The sequence below is a fragment of the Panthera tigris genome, chromosome B2 (genome assembly GCF_018350195.1).
Source record: "Panthera tigris isolate Pti1 chromosome B2, P.tigris_Pti1_mat1.1, whole genome shotgun sequence".
Taxonomy (NCBI): domain Eukaryota; kingdom Metazoa; phylum Chordata; class Mammalia; order Carnivora; family Felidae; genus Panthera; species Panthera tigris.
Window position 1 is genome coordinate 25,371,833 of NC_056664.1, and position 21,076 is coordinate 25,392,908.

Below are 21,076 nucleotides of genomic sequence, written 5' to 3' on the forward strand. Positions count from 1 at the left end.
ACGAGAGAAAGTAAATCACAACCAGAATTTATTTTAACTAATGGTAGAATTCACAACTTAATGTTTAAAAAATCAGATCTAATTTTTGTAGGCTTTATAGCTACAAGACTTTAAGTTTGTTTGTGTTTATTCATTTATTTAGAGGGAGTATGAGGGGAGGAGGGGCAGAGAGAAAGTATCCCAAGCAGGCTCTGAGCTGTCAGCACAGAGCAGGATGCAGGGCTCGAACTCATGAACCACAAGATCGTGACCTGAGCTGAAATCCAGAAGCAGACACTTAATCCACTGAGCCACCCAGATGCCCCTAGAAGACGTTTTAATAGGTCATTATTTGTGTATGTCTGAGAGTACTTTGCAGGGAGTAGAAAGCATGGAGGTGAGGTGTGACGGGTGTGTTTCACAGGTGGCAACAGGCTGAAGCCCCACACTAAGGAATGCCCAGCTCCCAGTAGTGGGCATTTTTATTGTAAGAAGTCTTCTGCTAACTTATTGAATTCATTTGCAAAACGTAGATGCAGGTTGTGTTTGCCTTCTGGCATCAAATGCAACCTAAAAAAAAAAAAAAAAGCACTTATGATTAATGGCACACAATTTAGTCAAACTCTTACCCTTTCTAACATTTCATGAAAATCTGAAGTGGAAAACAGCCCCTTCTTTTCGTGACTACTATTGGGGAGAAAACATAAGATACGTAATACAAACTTTCCCCGAATATAGACTTAAGGGTGAAAGCTTCTTGGGCGTTGACTTAACAGAGCACACACATGGCAACTGGAATTTGGAACTGTATCCTGTAACAAAGAGTTTGACTTTAAATCTGATGAGAGTGGGGGATGTGATTTGGTCGTTACCTAGGGAGAAAAAAAATCCATTTTAATAAGGTTGACTTTAAGAGAGAAGGTTGAGGAGATGATAAAAATACGAAATGTCCAGACTCCACTGGATTGGAACAGGTGAGCTTCTTGGGGTTTCCTACAGTGAAAGCCCAAATCAGAAATCACAGCCCCCACCAGCCTGTTGTTTAAGGCTCAAAATCACCCAGTCATTTTTGGAGGATTGACTAAGTCTGAATACAAGCCACCAGACAAAGGGCAAGTTAAGTGTTCCTTAGGATTGTGAGGGCAGCTGGAGGCGGCATCAGCAACACTTTGTTCTGCAGCTGTCACAACATGTCTTGTGGCAAACCTCACTGTGCTCATGAGACTTCTTTCAATAAGCTTTTGGTCAAATGTGGCGGTTGCAATTTCTTTAATAAAAGCAGTCTTCTCTGAGTTCTGCATTTATTGGCTATAAAAGCGCAGAAATAATAAAAGTTTTAAACAAAGCTTTTAGGATATAAGCAAAAGTTCAAGCTATTTTATATACAGTAACAATAGGGACATTAAAAGGGTCATACTGGGGCAAAATGCCAGTTACTACATTGCCTAATTCTCTGACCTTTCAACAACTGGGGTTTGAGAGCTCTAAGAACTTCAGTGAGCACTAAGGAGGATTTGCAGGGAAAAGGAGCTGGGGAATAGAGCTGTCCTTGGACAATGTTGGGCCCCCTGCAACTCCACCACACTGGGTGTGAGGTAGGTGTATGTAGATACACATGATAATCTACTCGAAAAAGGATATATTGTTGGCATCTTTCTGAGGCCATGGGGAAAGCTAATAATGCCATTAATAGCCAGAACACTCCAAATTCAATTTTAATGTGGTTCAGGAAATAAAGGATAAGCTGCACCAACCCCAAAGACAGGACCCCAGTTGTGCTACACAAGGAACAAGGGCTTGCAGGGATGCTCAGGGTCTCCATTTTTAGAAGGCAGAAAATAACAAACTGCAAGGATACTGAAAGGTCATAGAAGGACATGTCTAGGCTAAACTGAATGTATGCTAACTGAACTCTGAAGCAGAGGGACCCCGACCTGCCAAAGCTGGACATTTTCCTTCGTGGGTAGTCAAGCTGGTTATCATATGCTCTGCCCTGTTGCTACAATTTTCTCAGGATTCCCAAGGAAGGAGAGACACCTACTGTGAATCTCTTCTTTTTTTTAGCCTCAGTGCTCCTGCACTATTCATTGGTAATCTCTATAGGTCTCAGGTAAAGAAAAACTAGGTCCCCTTCATTAAAAATAGTGGAGGCCTGTTTTGAGGCATCTACATTCAGAACTGCACTGGACTGTGGATAGGTGGGTGGATGGATGGGGTTATGAAGAAAATTGCTCTTCTCCTTGATACATTTTGGAGGTCATTTCAAGGTCCTTAGTATATCCTTGGCCTTTAGGTCTGACACAGGATTCACTACACTTAACACTTACCAAGTGTACCTCTTTGGGAACAGTCACCTGGACAGGCATAAATATGTAGATGTCAAGGCAATGTAGCAGTGTACTGCTGAGGGAGCTTCTCACCCAAATAACAAAAGGAACTAATCCCATGCTCTGTGTTTTCAAACAACCACATTTTCCAGGAAAATCAGTAGCAAGTCCCCCACAATCAAACACATGGCTCAGCTGGAAATGAAGGGGCCTCCTGCTTGCTGGGGCCGGCTCCTGCCTGCATTTGGCTCCTTTAGAAAAAGAGATGTGACTCTAGATCTTCTCAGCAACAGAAATGTGTCTAATCCCACAGTGTAAATTCAGTGGTGGTTTTACCTCTGCTTGAGAACACTCCTTCCAGGATGCTCTTCACAGATGAGGTGACGAAGGAGAAACATGCTGGCCCCACTATATTACCTCTCCTTCCTCAGTCTAACCTTCTACAGCTTTCAAGTTAAGCTCGGAGAGCTACAGACAGGAACAGGCAATAAGTAATGCGCTATAGTTTTTTCCTTCACTTTGGATATGATAAACCTCTACATTATATATGAACCCATAAAGTTGTTAGTTAAGTCTGAGCATTTCTGTTTTAACCAAAAACCAAAGTAGTTGTTCTTTGTACCTGGAGCTCTTCCCCTATGAAAACTGGAGAGCAATGTGACTCACAGGGAGGCCTTCTCTCTTTCAGGCATTCCTCCCCAGGCCATCCAAACCTGGCTGCCAACAACATCCCCTTTCAATTCTTTATTCTCTGCTTGCTATCGATCTATCTATCCATCTATTTATTATGTTCTTTATTTTGAGAGAGACAGCATGAGCATGGGGGGGGACACAGGGAGAGAAGAACAAAGGATCCGAAGCAGGCTCTGTGCTGACAGCAGTGAACCTGATGCAGGTCTCCAACTCACAAACTATGAGATCATGACCTGAGCCGAAGTCGGAGGCTCAACCGACTGAGCCACCCAGGCGCCCTCTCTGTTCCTTTTAGAGAGCCCATCTAAGAAAAGGGTGATAATGGATGGGCCATAATTCCCTTCAAGCTGGTAAAGCAGGGGTGTAGAGCATGGCCTCCCAGCCTGCATCTTCCCCAGCAGGCTCTCTCCTCTCAGCCGGAGGGCGGCCAGGCCCAAGTAGATGTTTGGGAAAGGTGGAAGTAGAGGTCTTGCTGAGAAGTTTCTTCTCTCAAATGCAACCTTGTCTCAAGCATTAGAAAGAAACAAAACTTCCTCAGAGGCTGTTTTTCTAGTAATGCCACAGCTAGGAACAGACCCCTCTGGGCTATCAGGGTCTACCAGATGGATGCTTGTAACTCGTGTGTGGAGACACAAGCCTTGCCAAACCTGGGGGATTGGGATTACAGGGGCCAAGTAGGGGCCTTCTGACTGGACTGAGAGCTTTCTTTGGGTCACAGCTGCATGTTATTGGAGGTGATACCACAGGGTTAAAGGCATGGGCAGTATGGGGTCAGGACATGTCCAGTCTAATCAACATGGGATCTATACTAGCAAGTTACTTCATCTCCTGAAACCACAATTCCTCATCTGGAAAAGGGGGATGAGTAACAGCATCTACCCCCATAGGATTATTCTGATGACAAAATGCATATGAGGCTCATAGTACGGGATCTCTGGGCACACAATGACCAATAAATGTTTGCTATTATTTTCTTATTCTTATTGAATTGTACTTTACAATGTGCAAAAGTCCTTACAAAGGTTCTAATTATGTATGGCATATTAATGAAATGCTCTGACTTGGGAGCATAATTTATTTACATTTGGCTAACACAATCCACTCCAGTTGGAGAGATTTTACAACATGTCACGGTAAGTCTTGTCTAGAAAGGATGAGACCCCACTCTCGCTACAATGCAAAGGATTCAGCTTTGTAAGGATGAGACTAATCCTGTTTGGAGTTAATTTTGTAACCTAACCCTAAGTGGGATCTTGAGCTGATTGCTTTGCCTTCAACCACAGCAGCAAGCAGTTAGAGATGAGGCACTAGAGGGAGCACCTGCAGGAGGAAGGGATGGGGAGAGCTAGAGAGAAAGTCATCCGGGGCAGTTAGAGGGGAGGGCACATCTCCCCTCCCCTGTCACAAATTTGGGGTTGGCCTAGAAGTGGAAGCCAAGGCAGCCATCCCTGCTTACTGTCCACCTACTCCCAGTAACCTGGCTCACTTTACCACAGAGCTAAAAACAAACCTTTGTCCTCAGCATGAATCTCTGTCACCTAGGTCAATTCATCTCACCCCCGCTCATGTGCATCTCCTCCTGGCCTGCACTGGAGGTCTGGGGCCATCTGACCTCTGATGGCCAGACTTGAAGAGCCCAGGAAGCTACAGAGAGAAGTCCCTTCCTCTCTTCTTCCCTTCCATGAGTCAGAGGACAGAACCTGGCCCACTGCCTAGACAACCTAATCACATGTACCCTCACTGCCAGCCTGCTGACACATCCTCCAGTGAACCTACCACAGGCCAAGACCTCTGTGGAGAATGCCTGTACCTTTGCCCTCCCCACTGTGATGGTTGGTTTTATGTGTAAACTTGACTGAGCTGTGGATGCCCAGATATTTGATCAAACATTGTTCCGGGTGTTTTTGTGAGGGTGTTTTCGGATGAGATTAACATTTAAATCATTAGAATTCAGTGAAGTAGATTGTCCTCCCTGATATAGGTGGGCCACATCCAATCAGCTGAAGGTCTGAATAGAAGAAAAAGGCTGATCCTCCCCCAGTTAAGAGGAAATGCTTCCTGCCTGACTGCCTTCAAACTGAGACATCAACTTTTTCTTGCTTTTGGACTCAAACTGAAACACTGACTCTTTCTGGTTCTCAGGCCTTCGGTCACACTGGAAACACACCATTAGCTCTCTCAGGTCTCCAGTTTGCTAGATATTCCAGCTTGCCCACTGAAGATCTTGGACTTCTCAGCTTCCATAATTTCACGAGCCAATTCCTATCCCATACAGTAAATCAACCTGTGTGTTATTTTTTTAAATTTTTTAAAATGTTTTTATTTATTTTTGAGAGAGAGACAGAGCATGAGCAGGGGAGGGGCAGAGAGAGAGAGAGGGAGACATAGAACCCGAAGCAGGCTCCTGGCTCTGAGCTGTCAGCACAGAGCCTGACACGGGGCCCGAACTCACGGACTGTGAGATCATGAGCTGAGCTGAAGTCAGACGCCCAACCAACTGAGCCACCCAGGAGCCCCTGTGTGTGTGTGTTATGTGTATCCTATTGGTTCTGTTTCTCTGGAGAACGCTAATACACCCACACACCTGTACTGACAATGGTGCTGAAAATCGGGTCAAGGGCAGCTTGCCACTGACCTACTCACAAGCCACACCCCAGCTGTCTCCTCGGGCCCCTGATCACCTGAACCCACAGCAGCATTCCACCCACAGAAGTGGCAGCTACTGCATACTGAGCTCCTATTAAATCTTAAATGTACAAACAAATGACAGGTATCATCACCATCTTACACACAGGGAAACAGAGGTATAGAAACAGATGCACACTGCTGAAGGGCACACACTTAGTGACAGAGCCAGCACTCAGACCTGGGTCCATCTCCTTCCCTGCCAGGGCATGTAACCACTGCTATGAAGGGTTCCAGGACTCCAACACACCAGTTCTGCTCTCCAGGCAAGACTCCATTTTCCACCTCTCCCCTTTCGTTGACATTGAACCCCAGCTCTTTGCACACTTTACCCATCATTCTTTCCCACCTGACCTGGCTCTCTGGCCCTGGTCTCAGAACATGCAGTTGGGACTCTGCACCACACTTTTTGGGACTGAGTCACCAGTCAATGGCCCTTGTGTGCCTCTCATGGTCTCTTTCTTTCAAAGTGTACTAAGCACTTTAAAATGCACTAGACCACATCCTGGGACTGGTGCTGACATGCTCAGCAGGAGGAATATTAAATTTACACGCTAACAGCGGTAAAAAAGGACCAGGTGATCCCAAAAAGATAAGTAATTGGAGGAGGATACATCTGAGTTGCTACCTGAGGGATGAGCACACTTGGCCAGGCCACAGAAGGGGCTGAGGGCTGGAAGGGGATTCCAGGCAAGGTGCTGGTCATCTGCAGCTGGGTCTGAAACCCAGACCCTCGTCTCCGCTGGTCCTCTCATTCCCAAGATCGGAGCACCTCCACAGAAACATAGGATTATGCCCTGAACTGCATCCTCTACGAATCCATATGCTGAAGTCCTAACCCCCATGACCTCAAAGTGTGACCTATTTGGATAGAAGATCTTTAAAGAGCGATTAATGAGATCACATGAGTGGGCCCCAATCCAATGTGACTGGTATCCTTGTAAGAGGAGATGAAGGCACATACACAGAGGGAAGACCATGTAAGGATACAGGGAGAAGAACTATCTATAAGCCAAGGAAAGAAGCATAAGAAGAAATCAACCCTGCTGATACCCTGATCTCAGATTTCCAGCCTCCAGAACTCTGACGGAATAGATTTCTACTGTTTACGCCGCCCGGTGTGATACTTGTTACAGCGGCCCCAGCTGACCAGTATACACTGTAAGCACACATGTAGCTCACTCAGCTGTGTAGTCACATCCTCTTCTGAGCTGGCTCAGCCCCACTGCCTCCTGGGGCCCATCCACTGCAACCCCAAAGGGTCTGATGGGCGCCAACCTCTGCTCAACACAAATCCTCCGAAAGTGAGCCAGGGCTGACCTTGAGGGTGATGCCCAAGAAGAAGCTAGCTAGCCAGGGAGGTGGTGAGCGACATCAGGGCTTTTCAGTCTAGGAGGGAGGGCTGGATGAGCAGGGAATGCACAGGGGCTGAGGCAGAACAAGAAGAATCAAAGGAGCAGGTCTGCTCCCCATCGCTGCTATTATCAGAATAGCTCTTATTTATGTTTTGTATCTTGGACTCCTGCACCAGAGTTTATTAGGAGGAACGGTTCAGCTAAAAACAAATTTTAAAACCACTGAACCTGAATGATCTTTAAGGCCTTTTCGCTTCCAAGAGAGTCTACCATTGTTCCTCACATACACATACACAAAAAGAGAGACAAATTGACATAGGAAGCGGGCCTGCTGAACAATCCTGCCCTTCCTTTGGCCTCCTTTTTTTTTTTTAAATGTTTATTTATGTTTGAGAGAGAGAGAGAAAGAGAGCAGGGTTGGGGGGGAAGCAGAGAGAGAGAGAGAGAGAGGGGGACAGAGTATCTGAAGCAGGCTCTTTGTTGAAAGCAGAGAGCCCAATGCAGAGCTCGAACTCACAAACTGTGAGATCATTACCTGAGCTGAAGTCAGACCCTTAACCTACTGAGCCACCTAGCACCCTCCATTTGGCCTCCTTCTGAGAGAAAGGCATTTGTTTCATATGTAATACCTGTTGATATAATCTCTGAAGGGATAGACTGTATCCTTAAATTTAATTATAAATGTACGTAGCAAGATAATGAAATATTAAGTTCACTGGAAACCTGCCACTCTAACCTGCTTCCCTGTTGTCAAATGGCTGAATCTCAAAGGACTCTGGTGCTCAAAGAACCCATTTTCCTTTTGTGGGGTCCAAAATAAACCACCTGTGTTCCAGGTGGGTTCATATTCATGTCCAACATAAAGGGGTCTTTTAGCAGACGAAGGTAAGAGGTATAAAATGCAAACCAGTTGAAGACAATCATTGCCAATAACACTTCACCTTCAACTCACTTGTTCCAAAGAATACTGCTCTAAAAAAAATGATCTTTCACAAAATAGTCCACTGAAATAATTAACATCTGAACGGGAAGGGAAAAATTTTTCCCATATTGATGTATTCTGTTGCTAGGAGATGGGTTTAGAACAGAATTCCTAAATTAAACTTTCTTGCAGACTTTTATTGAACCTGGTTTTCTGAGGGAACACACTGCATTTACCATGAGCGTCAGTGTGCAAAACCTGTCATTTCTGAAGCTAAAAGATAATTAACCAGGTCAGCAAGTATATAATCCAGGCATCTTACCATCATATTAAAATAAGAGTATGTTTATGAGAGGCAGCTGTGCTGTGGGGGAAAAGTGCTATATTAGGAGGGGGAAAAAAAATCTAGGATTTGTCATTTACTAGCTATGCAACCTTAGAAGATTGCTTAACATCTCTTAGCCTTGATTTTTCTCATCTGTAAATGGGGACAATATTTTTTCATAAGTTTGTTATGAAGAGTTATTAGATATTGTATGTAAAATGCCCTTTAAAATATATAATGCTATATGGATGTAAAAATTATACAGTTTTATAATAATTATATGTTATTTTAGAATAAGAAGCATGTCCCCTACATTTAAATATTCTTTAAGAAATCTGTTTGTTGAAATGTATCATGGAATAATATGATTAAGAAGCAGTGGATGGCTGTTGCACCTGGGTGGCTCAGCCACCTGAGCGTCTGACTTCGGCTCAGGTCATGGTCTTGCAGTTTGTGAGTTCAAGCCCCACATTGGGCTCTCTGCTGTCAGGGCAGAGCCCACTTCAGATCCTATGTTCCCCTCCCTCTGCCCCTACCCCACGTTCACTCTTTCAAAAATAAATAAACATTAAAAAAAAAAAAAAGAAGTAGTGGATGGCTTACACCACACACAAAGATAAATTCAAAATGGATTAAGGACCTAAATGTGAGGCCTAAAACTATAAAATCCTAGCAGAAAACACAGGCAGTAATTTCTCTGACATGGACATAGCAACTTCTTACTAATATGTCTCCTGAGGCAAGGGAACAAAAGCAAAAATAAACTATTGGGACTACATCTAGATAAAAAGCTTCTGCACAGGGGCACCTGGGTGGCTCAGTTGGTTGGGCGACTGACTTCGGCTCAGGTCATGATCTCACAGATCATGAGTTCGAGCCCCACGTCGGGCTCTGTGCTGACAGCTCAGAACCTGAAACCTACTTCGTATTCTGTGTCTCCCCCTCTCTCTACCTCTCCCCTGCTCACACTCTGTGTCTCTCTGCCTCTCAATAATAATAAATGTTAAAAAAAAAAATTAAAAAGCTTCTGTACAGCAAAGGAAATGATCAACAAAACAAAAAGACAATCTACTGAATGAGAGAAGACATTTGCAAGTGATATATCTGATAAAGGGTTAGTATCCAAAATATGTAAAGAACTTATAAACTCAGCATCCAAAAAACAAATAATCCAATTAAAAAATAAGGCAGAAGACATGAACAGACATTTCTCCAAAGAAGATATCCAGATGGCCAACAGACATGCAAAGATGCATCACTCACCATCAGGGAAATGCAAATCAAAAAATTACAGGGAGATATCACTTCACACCTGTCAGAATGGCTAAAATCAACAACTCAAGAAACAACAGGTGTTGGCGAGGATGTAGAGAAAGGGGAGTTCTCTTGCTCTGTTGGTGGAAATGCAAACTGATACAGCTACTCTGGAAAACAGTATGGAGTTTCCTCAAAAAGTTAAAAATGGAACTACCCCACCCTAGGATTCACACTACAGGGTATTTATCCCAAAGAATACAAAAACACTCATTCAAAGAGATACATGCATTTTATGTTTATAGTAGCATTATTTACAATAGCCAAATTATAGAAGCAACCCACGAGTCCATCGACTGGTGAACAGATAAAGAAGAGGTGGTATATATACACAATGGAGTATTGTTCAGTTGCAAAAAGAACAAAATCTTGTCATTTGCAAGATGGATCTAGAGAGTATAATGCCAAGTGAAATAAGCCAGTCAGAGAAAAACAAATACCATATGGTTTCAGTCATATGTGATTTTTAAGAAACGAGTAGTGGAAAAAGAGAGACAGAGAGAGAAATCAAGAAACAGACTCTTAAGTACAGAGAACAGACTGATGGTTCCAGAGGGGAGGTGGGTAGGGAATGGGTGAAATAGGTGAACGGGTTTAAGAGTACACTTGTCATAATGAGCACTGAGTAATGTGTAGAATTGTTGAATCACAATATTGTACACCTGTAACTAATATTTAGCACTGTTAAATCAGTACATCTGAGACTAATATTTAACTATCCTGGAATTCAAAAAAAATTAATAATTAAAAAAAGAAGTTGTGGAACTGTTTCTGAGTCTGCTTTCCCTGATGGGCTGTTGTGTGCACCCAGGGCAGGGGTCAGCAAGGACCATGCCAAGCAGTGCTGGTCCACAGTAGACATCAGAAATCGGCTCATGGATGGGGAGCCTGGGTGGCTCAGCTGGTTGGGCGTCTGACTTCAGTTCAGGTCATATTCTCTCCATTCCTGAGTTCGAGCCCCGTGTTCAGCTCTGTGCTGACAGCTCAGAGCCTGGAGCCTGTTCAGATTCTGTGTCTCCTTCTCTGTCTCTGCCCCTCCCCTGCTCATGCTGTCTCTCTCTCAAAAATAAATAAATTAAAAAAAAAAAAAAAAACAAACAAGGCTCATGGAGGGAAAGAAGAGGAGGGAGGCAAAGAGGGAGGGAGGGAGGCAAAGAGGGAGGGAGGCAAAGAGGAAGGGAGGGAGGATTTTCTCATTACTAAAGCCAATTCCAAAAGAATTCCAAAGAAGTCCAGAGTAATGACAGCATCTCTGGAATTAATATAGTTTCCCTAGGGTCGATAGTACCTTTATAATGATAAACTAACCTAAAAATTCCCAAATATATAAAAGTGTTTTAATTAACAATGATTGCTATAAATCTAAACTGTCTGCAGTGTTACAGGGCTTACTACCTATTAGCAGATATGTCTTTGCGGCAACATTAAAATAATCCACCCAAGAATTTCTTTCCCTCCGGATACTGGTTACCCACAAATCAGGGCTCTGTGTGCGCCATGTTTCCCTGGAACCCTAAATAGAGCAGTACTATTTATTGACATGGGCAAAATGAGGGGGCGGGTAATACCTTAAAAAACCCCAATCTTCATGCTTCCTTTCCTTACAAGGCTTCTTCCACGCATTTCCTAAGGCGGTGAGGCAGAGCGCTGAAGCAGAGACTGGACTTACCGTGACCCTCTCACATGTTTGTGTATGAAGTCGGCATGGAAACGTGGGACCAGAGGATCCTTCTCCCCATGCACGATTAAGGTGGGGCACTGAACCAGGGGCAGCAAGTGCCGACAGATATTCCCTGAAAGACAAATAGCAAGGATAATCTGCTTCAACGGGACCATCCCAGGAGGTGAGTCAGAAAAGCAGAGAACTGAGACAAATCATGCCTCTCTCTGGACCTCAGTGTCCCTGTCTGTAGAAGAGGTGGTTTGCCTTAGATGGGGTCTGAGGTGGGGGCCCTGGATGGCCCAGTCAGTTAAGCCTCAGATTTCAGCTCAGGTCATGATTTCACTGTTCGTGGGTTTGAGCCCCACATCGGGCTCTATGCTGAGAGCTCAGAGCCTGGAGCCTTCTTTGGTTTCTGTGTCTCCCTCTCCTGCTCCCACTCTGTTTCTCTCTCTCAAAAAAAAAAAAAATAAACATTAAAAAAAAAAAAAGATGGGTCTGAGGTGTCTTCCTGTTTCTCTATTTTTTTCCCCTCTGCTTTGGAATCTCTATTAGTAAACAAGAAGTTCACTTGATTTATAGTCATAATTCATGTAAAATAGGAAAAATAAACAAAAAACCCCACAATTCTTTATATTATATAGAGCAGTCTCCAATTTGCAAAGTGATGGTAGATGCTTGGCATGTGAAAGCTTTTCCCTTGAAATAATGTCTTAAATGGTTCTTGGGCTTCCAGCTAGCCCTTAAAGCTTACATACCTTACTGTGAGGTTAAAGTTTACACATGGCAAACCAGTTTCTCTTCATCCCTCCTGCTTCCATGACATTCCTGACTGACATACTTCGGAGATTATGAGGTCCTCACCCCCATTTGTAACAACATTTCTAAGGTGAATGTGGAACAACCTGGTTCTGGTCCTGTCCTGCTGTTGCCTGCCTATGAAATCTTGGTGGTTCCTTAGTTATGAGTTTTAGCCTCCTCCTTGGTCAAACAGGGATAGTTATAGTTCTCTGGGGTTAACCATGAGGTTAAAAAGAGATGTCATATTGAAGGTTCTAGGCACCCAGCAGGTACTCCATAAAGGGAGCTCCCTCCTCTCCTGCCTCCTCCCTGCCTCTGCCTGCGTTGAGAAGAAAGTGCTGGGGCTCTGAGAAAGCTGTCCAGGCACCTGGCCTGTCCCTCCCCCTCACTTGGGGGTCACTGCCTGCTAAATGAGAAGGTGGTGGGTTGGCCAGGGAAGTATTTCCCTAGGTCTCAGAAGCTTCCCTCTCCTACCCCTGAAATGACACACACCCACCAATAGTATAATCATTTATCACTGAGCACTATGTGTCAGAAACTGTTCAAGTGGTTTGATGCCCATGGAACACTTCGTCACGTGTTTTAACTCATTTAGTACATACAATTATTTGTAAACCAAGCACTTTTCTAACGATAGTAATAATAACCTTTTATTAAGCACTTACTCTGTATTTGGTACCGCACCAAAGCTGAACGTACAGAACCTGGTTGGATCCTCACAACAACCTTATGAGGTAGTTGTTAGTATCTCCAGTTCCCAGATAGGAAACTGCAGCTTTAATTTTTTTTTTTTTTTTTTTTTTGAGACAGGGAGAGACAGAGCATGAACAGGGGAGGGTCAGAGAGAGGGAGACACAGAATCAGAAACAGACTCCAGGCTCTGAGCGGTCAGCACAGAGCCCGACGCGGGGCTCGAACCCACGAACCGCGAGATCATGACCTGAGCCGAAGGCGGCCGCTTAACCGACTGAGCCACCCAGGTGCCCCGGAAACTGCAGCTTTGAGAGAAGCTCAAATGAATGAATCTGCCCAATTCATTCTAACAGCAAGCCAAGTGGCAAGGCCACCATCTGACTCCAAATCTGTGCAGTTAACTCCTCTGCTAAACTGAGCATCCATAAACATGAGGATACAAGTAGGAAGAAAAGGGCTCCTGTCAAATTAGTGAGTGTGGAAGGGAGATACGTGGTTTGTTAACAGTCTTGCTATAAGATCATTTACATACTGCTAGCTCCTCTATATTTTGGCATTTCCCCTCCCTTCTCTTTCATTTTTTTAAAAACTGTATTTAATTTTTTTTAGTTTTAGGTTTACAGCGAAATTGAGTGGAAGGTACAGGGATTTCCCTTGTCCCCCTGCCCACCCCCCCCAACATGCACAGCTTCCCCTACTATCAACATCCCCCACCATAGAGTCCAGAGTTTACATTAGGGGCCACTCCTGTTGTTGTACATTCTGTGAGTCTGAACAAATGTATAACGACATGCATCCATCGTTATGGTGTCACAGAGTATTTTCACTGCCCTCAACATCCTGTTCTGGCCATTCTAATAGGTGAGCAGTGGGATCCTGTTATTTGGCTCATCTTTTTAATCAGGTTGTTTGTTTTCTTATTGCTCAGTTGTAAGAGTTCTTGGCACATTTGGATAACAGTGCTTGATCACATGTGTCTTTTGCAAATGTTTTCTCCAGGTCTGTGGCTTGTCTTTTCATTCTCTTGATGGTGTTTTTCACAGAGTGGAAGGTTTAAATTTTAACAAACACAGGGCATAGTTTTGAACTGCTGATTTAATTCTGCTTCTACCTTCGAATCTTCCTACCCCTTCAGCTCTCTTGTCAGGAAAGCAAAAAAGTTTACATTTCAAAAGTTTGCCTTCTTTAATGGAGAACTGTCTTAGACATCTTTTATGGCATTTTTAAGAGCTGAGGGAAACACATTTCCAAGACCTATTTCTATGGGTGGGTACTTCATTTGAACAGGATATATTTACTGTTTTGAACTTAAACCAAAAAAGTAACATTTTCAAATGCCCTTTTCATTGTGAAAGTTTTGATAGGTGACTCACTCTGGAAATGATTACCTAGTAGATCAAACTGGCCCTTCAACTGCAGCCATTCTGTAACTGAATTGTGCTCCCAGATTAGATCTTAGCTACCCTCTATTCTTTTACAGTTAAAATAGAAGAGTGAGAGAGTATAAATGTAAATAGCTACTTAAAAACAGACTTTAACTCAGAATTTTCTTAAAGAGATAAATTCTTACTGTTATTGGAAATCATGTTAAATTTTCAGATAAAGACGGAGCTATAGTCATTTAACTAAGTTCTGAAGGTGGGAAGTGAACTGAACACTCTTCCTCATGCTCGCTGGGGCTGAAGGTCATGACAAAAAGGTCCTTCTTTCTTGTTTGTCTTAGTAACAGAGTATGTAGCGGGTAACACATGAAAAAAAAATATGCTCTGTGTGGTGGCTTGTTTTCTGATTATCCATTCCAGAATTAGAACATATACACTATCTGAGGCTTCTAGAGAATTATTTTGTCATCATACACACAAGGATTAGAAGGAGAAAGGAACAGTCTTCTATTAAAGACTTAACTATGTGAACCTTGATACAACTATATATTTAGTACAGTTTAAGGCAGATGTATTATACAAGGGCTTGTACTGTGTACAGTCACTAGCATCCTCTGTTCACACATCAGCATGAAAACAGTGGGTGAATGTGCTAATCACCAGGGAATTCTGGAACACCAGGGGAGGAACTCAAGCAGCCTCTCTGATCAGCAAAGGAACAGCTAAAACAGTTCACACAACCTACCATCTGAAAGATGTTTAAATTGTTTTATGCCATCCACCCACTTCTCACAGGTTTTGGTAAAGTAGTCATACCCATATAAGGTTTCTAGAGGTTTTCTTGTTCTCTCACTCCATTTAGAAACATCTCTGATACCTGAAAAACAGAAGTAGTGACAAGAATAAGTCTAGTCTAATGTTAAGGCTTATCTTTAAATATTGCAAACATAGTCCACCCCAGAGTCATCCTGTTTGCTCTTCTGTCTGCCTGAAATGTTTCTCCAGCTTTCCACCTGGCTTACTCCTCACTTTGTCCAGGGCAGTGAGGCCTTCCCCGACCATCCTCTTAGAGCACCCTCCCCTCCATCTACTCTGTTTTGCATCTTTCAGTGCTTTGTAGCATTTTCTGTGTCCATGGCTGAGTGCCTGTCTCCCCAGGAAGATGAAAGCTCCAGATAAGGGACTTGGCTTTGTTTTGTCTCCCACTTATGCCCAGAGCCTCGGCCAGAGCTTGGCACAAAAGAGGCACAACATAAATTTTTACTAAGTGAAATTAGATCTGCATTTAATGCTTTCTGTTAAAAGTATAAGATATAAGAAGATATTCCTGAAATTAGGGTTGTCTGAGTAAAACTGACATGACTTATTAAAGAGAAGGTATCTTCTACGGGCGCCTGGGTGGCTCAGTCGGTTAAGCGTCTGACTTCGGCTCAGGTCATGATCTCACAGTTTGTGAGTTTGAGCCCCGTGTCAGGTTCTGGGCTGACAGCTCGGAGCCCGGAGCCTGTTTCAGATTCTGTGCCTCCCTCTGTCGGCCCCTCCACTGCTTGCACTCTGTCTCTCGCATTGTCTCAAAAATAAATAAACATTTAAAAAAAAATTTAAAAAGAGAAGATATTTTCTGAATTGCATTCAGGTACACTGAAAAACACAAATTATTCATTCTAGTTTCTGTTACTGATGAAATATGACTGTAAAAGGCTAACTATGAACTTGAAACAAGTACAGATGATTCACTCTTAGGAAATAATAGCTAAAAACCACTTATAAAATGCATGAACAAATTCAATTACTTAGCCCAGTTGTGTCCATATTTCTTTAAACACACTGATAATTCTAATGTTTCTGAGCATATTACATATGGCTTATGGACAGCTTTTAACACAGTGCTTCTGGTACACAATATACCTCAAAGACAACACATTACTAATGACATGAACTCATATTGCACAATAACCCCTCCACAGTGCTCTGGACAGTGCCAGGCACCCAGTGTGTACTCAGGGAACAGAAATAACAGAGTGAAGGAAAAATTGCTATTTACAACTACAACTGCCTTCCAAGGATGGCAGACTGCCGGACTGGTTCAAATCTGCATACGTAAGCCCAGAGGTGCATATGGAAGCTGAGGAGAGCTGACCTGCTCTGCATAGGAGTGAAAAGACTTCACAGAGGGGTGCAGAGAAGTCTGGAAATTAAGAGGGTAGGGAGATCTGGGAAGAAGAAAAAGAGTTGGAAGAGAGGATAGGAGAGAGGAGCCAGTAAGATGTCATGAAGATGGTCAGTAAAAAAATCCCCTGTAGATATTTCTACTTTGGGCACTATTGTAGACAGCACCCTCTGTGAAGTGCCCTTGCAGTGGAAGGACTAGACCTTTCATAAAACATGATTTGTTGCATTGCTGGAGTTGCAGTGATTAATGCAAACTAGGGTGTGTGTGTGTAAGATGGAAGAGAACCAGAAAACAGAGCAAAGGGTGGTAAGACTACTCAAAAGGCAGGGTTGCTTTTGGGGGAAATGTAACTACTAGCTGGGGGCAGTGGGTAGAGCTGAACCTGACATTCCTAGATTAAACTGAGATTAAAATGGCCCCAGGCTGTGATTATCCCATGGCTCCCAGGCTCCCAAGAATAGCAAATGTAAATCCTCTCTGAAGGAAAACATTATCAATTTGTGTTCACGGTCTTTTTTGTGGGTTTTCAGATTGAGAGTAAGCAAATTTCACTCCTAATCAAAGATCACAAAATGACCAGAATCTTTATAAAGCTAATGAAAAAGCTAGAACATTGGAAGAGAAAGCTTAAGATATGATGCAGACCACCACACAGAGAGACAAGAAGATGAACAAGAGACAGAGCAGAATGAAAGACAAGGCCCACAAAGTCCAATCAGTCCCCGAAGAAGGAGAGGAGGAGGAGGAGAATGGAGAAGAAGAAATATGGGAAGAAGGAAACCGCTGAGAAAGGTTTTCAGAACTGATCAGAGAAAAGTCCACAGACAAAACTCAAGTGTAACCCAAACTGGATAAATAAAAAGGAATTTGCATCTAGACACAGAAGAGCAAAATAGCAGTAAATCAAAGAGAAAGCAAAAACCTGAAAAGCAGCCAGAGGTAAGACACATCTCTCCAAAGGGAGGAAAGCTCGCTGGCAAAACTTCACAGCAGTGGTTAAGGAATGCAGACAGTGTGCAGTGGAGAAAAGAATTTCCCATTTATATTTCTGTACTTAGCCAAACAATCTTTCAAGAATAAGAGTGAAATAAAAACTGAGTTGACTCTTAACAGATCTCCCCTTAAAGAACTTCCAGGAGCATCTGGGCGGTTCAGTCGGTCAAGTGTCTGACTCTTGATTTCAGCTCAGGTCATGATCTCACGGTTGGTGAGATTCCAGCCCTGCATCTGGCTCTGTGCTCACTGCATGGAGCCTGATTGGGATTCTCTCTCTCCCTATCTCTCTCTCTGCCCCTCCTGCTCACGCTTTCTCTCTCAAAATAAATAAATAAACTTAAAAAAAAAAAAAAACTCGTAAAAAATAACTTGAGGAGAAAGAGAAGTGATCCTAGAAGGAATATCTGAGACGAAAGAAGGAAAGGTGAGTAAAGAAACTGAGGAATGTGTTTGTAAATGCAAAAACCAACAAAACTTTCCAAGTGAGAAAATAAAACACTGTAATATTTTCTTACATTAAATTTAGTTCTGTCTATAGAGAAAGCAAAAGGACAAGCAACAAGCTGTGTACCACGACTGACACAATTACTAACCATAAGGGGATAGTCATCATATTATTAAACAACAAAAACCCTGCAAATCAATAACGTCATAATAACACTGAAGTGTTCTAGTCTTGAGCGGGTGGAGAGTCCTTGGGTGTTTGCTTTGTTGCTAGACTTCATAAGGTATCCCTGTTAAACACAAGGTTTTATATTTATCAAATATTACATAAAAGTTTTAAAACAAAAAGAAATGAAAAGACATGAATAGGTACAATACAAAAAAAGAAACCCCAATGATGCATAAGTACATAAAAAAAGATTCTCAATCTTACTAGTAATAGGAAAAGGAAAATTAAGTCCCCCAGTAAGATACCATTTCTTGCCCATTTGACTGGTGAAAGATTAAGAAATCTGATGATTTCAAGTATTTTTTGAGGATGCAAGTTAAGGAATCTTATACACTGGTGGTGGGAATGCAAATTTATTTAGTTGGAAAATAATTGGTCACCTGTCACATGGTGTATTTGCATACCACAATGTTTAGCAAATTTCACATTTGGGCATATACCCCTAGACAGACACTGTTGCCCAGATGCCCCAGGAGACATTTATAAGAATGTTCATGGCAACAGTGAAAACAGACCTACAGTTTATTGATAAAAGAGAGGAAAAATAAAATACATTTGCCCAATGGAATATAATACAGAAATATTATGAATGAATCTTAGAAATTCAACGTTCACTGAAAAAAAGTGAGTCATAGAAGATGATGTATATAGTATGAAGTCACTTTGTACAGCTCAAAACCAAATAGAATTAAATTATATACTGTTTAGGAATATAAACATATGTGACAGGTGTGTTTTCAAAAAGGCATAAGGATGATTGTAGGACTCAGGCTAGAGGTAGGGGAGGCCTGGGGAGGAAGCATATGCATATAGTGAGGGTACAAACAGTGATCAGTCTTATGTTCCATGGTGGGCTCATGGGTGTCTATAATTCACAGTGTCACATGTATTGCATTATATGTACCAAATATTATACAATTAAATAAATTTGAATTAAAAATTTAAATATATAATTACAGAATAAAATTTAAATATATATCATATACTTTAATATATAGTATATATTATTCATGATATTTATGTTACATATTTATAAGATATATAAATATATTTAAATATTTAATGTTTAATTTGAAGATGTAATATATTATTATTACTTTATTATTACTATATTTTATTATGTTATTAATATATAATCTAAATGTAATGTTTTAAAGTTATATATTTTATAAAATTATCTATATTTTTATAAAATAAAAAAAAAATTCCTCTGTGACAGGAAGGACAAGATCTTTTAAGAACCAAGTTGGCTAATGTTTAATGTGTAGATGTTTTTCTTGCTAAAATGTAAATTCCTCCTCTTGGGATAGTGAGAGATTCTCAAAGTGAGTTAACTCAGTAAAACCAGGCATTTGAAGAGGCATCTATGAGCATGTAAAATCTGGGGCAAGGCTTTAGACTCTAATGGGAAATATTACCGAAATATCGAGGGACAGGGGTATCCAGCTGAGCTGGGGCAAGCCAGATGTTCACATCAAACACTGTGGTTAAACACACAGCTAAGAAGTCAAGCTGGCTGGGTCTGAATGCCAGCACTTGAACCTGCTAGCCGTGTCACCCTGAGCAAGTTCCTTAACCTCTGGGCTGGTTTCCTCATCTGAAAAATGAGAATTATAATAACACTCCGAGATAAAGAGTAAATAAGTCAGACATGGAATGTGCTAGCAACAGTACCCAGCATGTAACAAACATTCAAAAATATTCTGTATATTTACTTACTTCTGTTAATTTTTTTCCAAGAGGAAGCCAGTTTTTCCCCAAAGCATAATTTCCACCAAAAAAAAATTTAAAAGCAGTAATTATGTTTTAGTTCCTAAAAAAACCATTTGAACCAAACTGTTTGCTGATGCAAAACAGATATGATTTGTATTCCCCCCAAAACTGATACATTTCTCTTTCTGAGCATATAATTTGTGCTAAGCACCAGAAGAAAACTCATTCGCTCACCACTAATTAGTGAATTATTCTGGTAAACATTATCTGAAGCCTGTTGAGTGCCAGTCACAGCAGATACAAACCTGAATGAGATAAGGTCTCTGCCCTCAAGGGCCTTATGGTCTAGAGAGTTGTAAACGACCTCTGACCTCTGTAGAGGAGTGGAATAGAATAAATGTCCCTAGAGAAGTTGGGGGAGGACAGGGGAGGGGGTGGGGTCAATGAGCGGGAGTGGCAGTGGTGGGGGGCTTCCCAGAGGATGCACTGCAGGATCTGAGTCCGTGAGAACACAAGCCAGCAAGCAAGTATGGGAGCAGTACACTGGCAGAGACAGCGAGCCGTGCCCCCTACTGCTGGAACTTCAGGGGTTTTCAGGTACCTGAAGAAAACGATGGGTGTGTGGGGGTAGAGGAGACAAAAGTGGCAGGAGATGGACCCAGAAAGGCCCGGGGTCCTGGTTTCCTCAAATTTTGTAGGCAAAGCAGAGGAGTTTGAACTCTACTTACCTAGAAAGCTATGGGAGACCTTGAAGGGCTTCAAAGTAAGATACAATGAGATTTACATCTTAGCAAACTCCAATCTAAGCAGTCTGGAAAGCACACTGAAAGGAGGCTGAGACAGAGGACAGGTTGGAAAGTGCTGGTCAATCTAAGTGGGGACAGATGGAGGCCTGGCAGGAGGAATGGAAAAGCTGGGAGGGATTCCAGGCACAGCAAAGGCAGAGCGCAGGCAGAACATGGGGCTGGATCACTAGACTGCAGAGGGGAACAGCCACCACACGTCTGTACCATCAGGACAGGTTCCTTCACTTCTCTGTGCCCTGGGTTGAAGTCATACAGGGCTATGTCAGTGTTAGCTCACAGTAGGCGTTCAATAAATCATAACTATCGATTCACTTATCACAAATTATTTTGTGGAAGAAATAGCATATTTCTGAGCATCAGTTACCAAAATGAGAAATGTAGCAGGAAGAAGGGGTGTAGAGGAAAGATTATGAGCTAGACTTTAGGCATAGTAAACATAAGGTGCACGTGGGGCAACCAGGTAAGAAGCTGAATATCTGGAATTTGGGAGTCTGGTGAAGCCAAGGCATGTGAGAAGTTCCTCAAGTGTAAGAAAGAGAAGAGGAACAGAGAGCTAAGGATGGCGTCCGGAGGAGCCCA

At 42.4% G+C, this 21,076-nt stretch overlaps 1 protein-coding gene across 6 annotated transcripts in view; it reads right to left on the bottom strand.

The window, feature by feature from the left end:
- Positions 1 to 237: 237 nt before the first annotated feature.
- Positions 238 to 21,076, bottom strand: part of BPHL (biphenyl hydrolase like) — a 38,879-nt gene continuing 18,040 nt past the window's right edge. For 5 of the 6 annotated variants that reach the window (XM_042985852.1, XM_042985850.1, XM_042985851.1 and 2 more), the window contains 3 exons: positions 14,882 to 15,013; positions 11,270 to 11,393; positions 238 to 549 (listed from right to left, as the gene is read on the bottom strand). In XM_042985852.1, coding sequence (XP_042841786.1) covers positions 462 to 549; positions 11,270 to 11,393; positions 14,882 to 15,013 — 344 coding nt within the window. In that variant the 3' untranslated portion in view covers positions 238 to 461. The remainder of the gene's footprint in view (positions 550 to 11,269; positions 11,394 to 14,881; positions 15,014 to 21,076) is intronic. The other variant, XM_042985855.1, reaches the window with a different exon arrangement.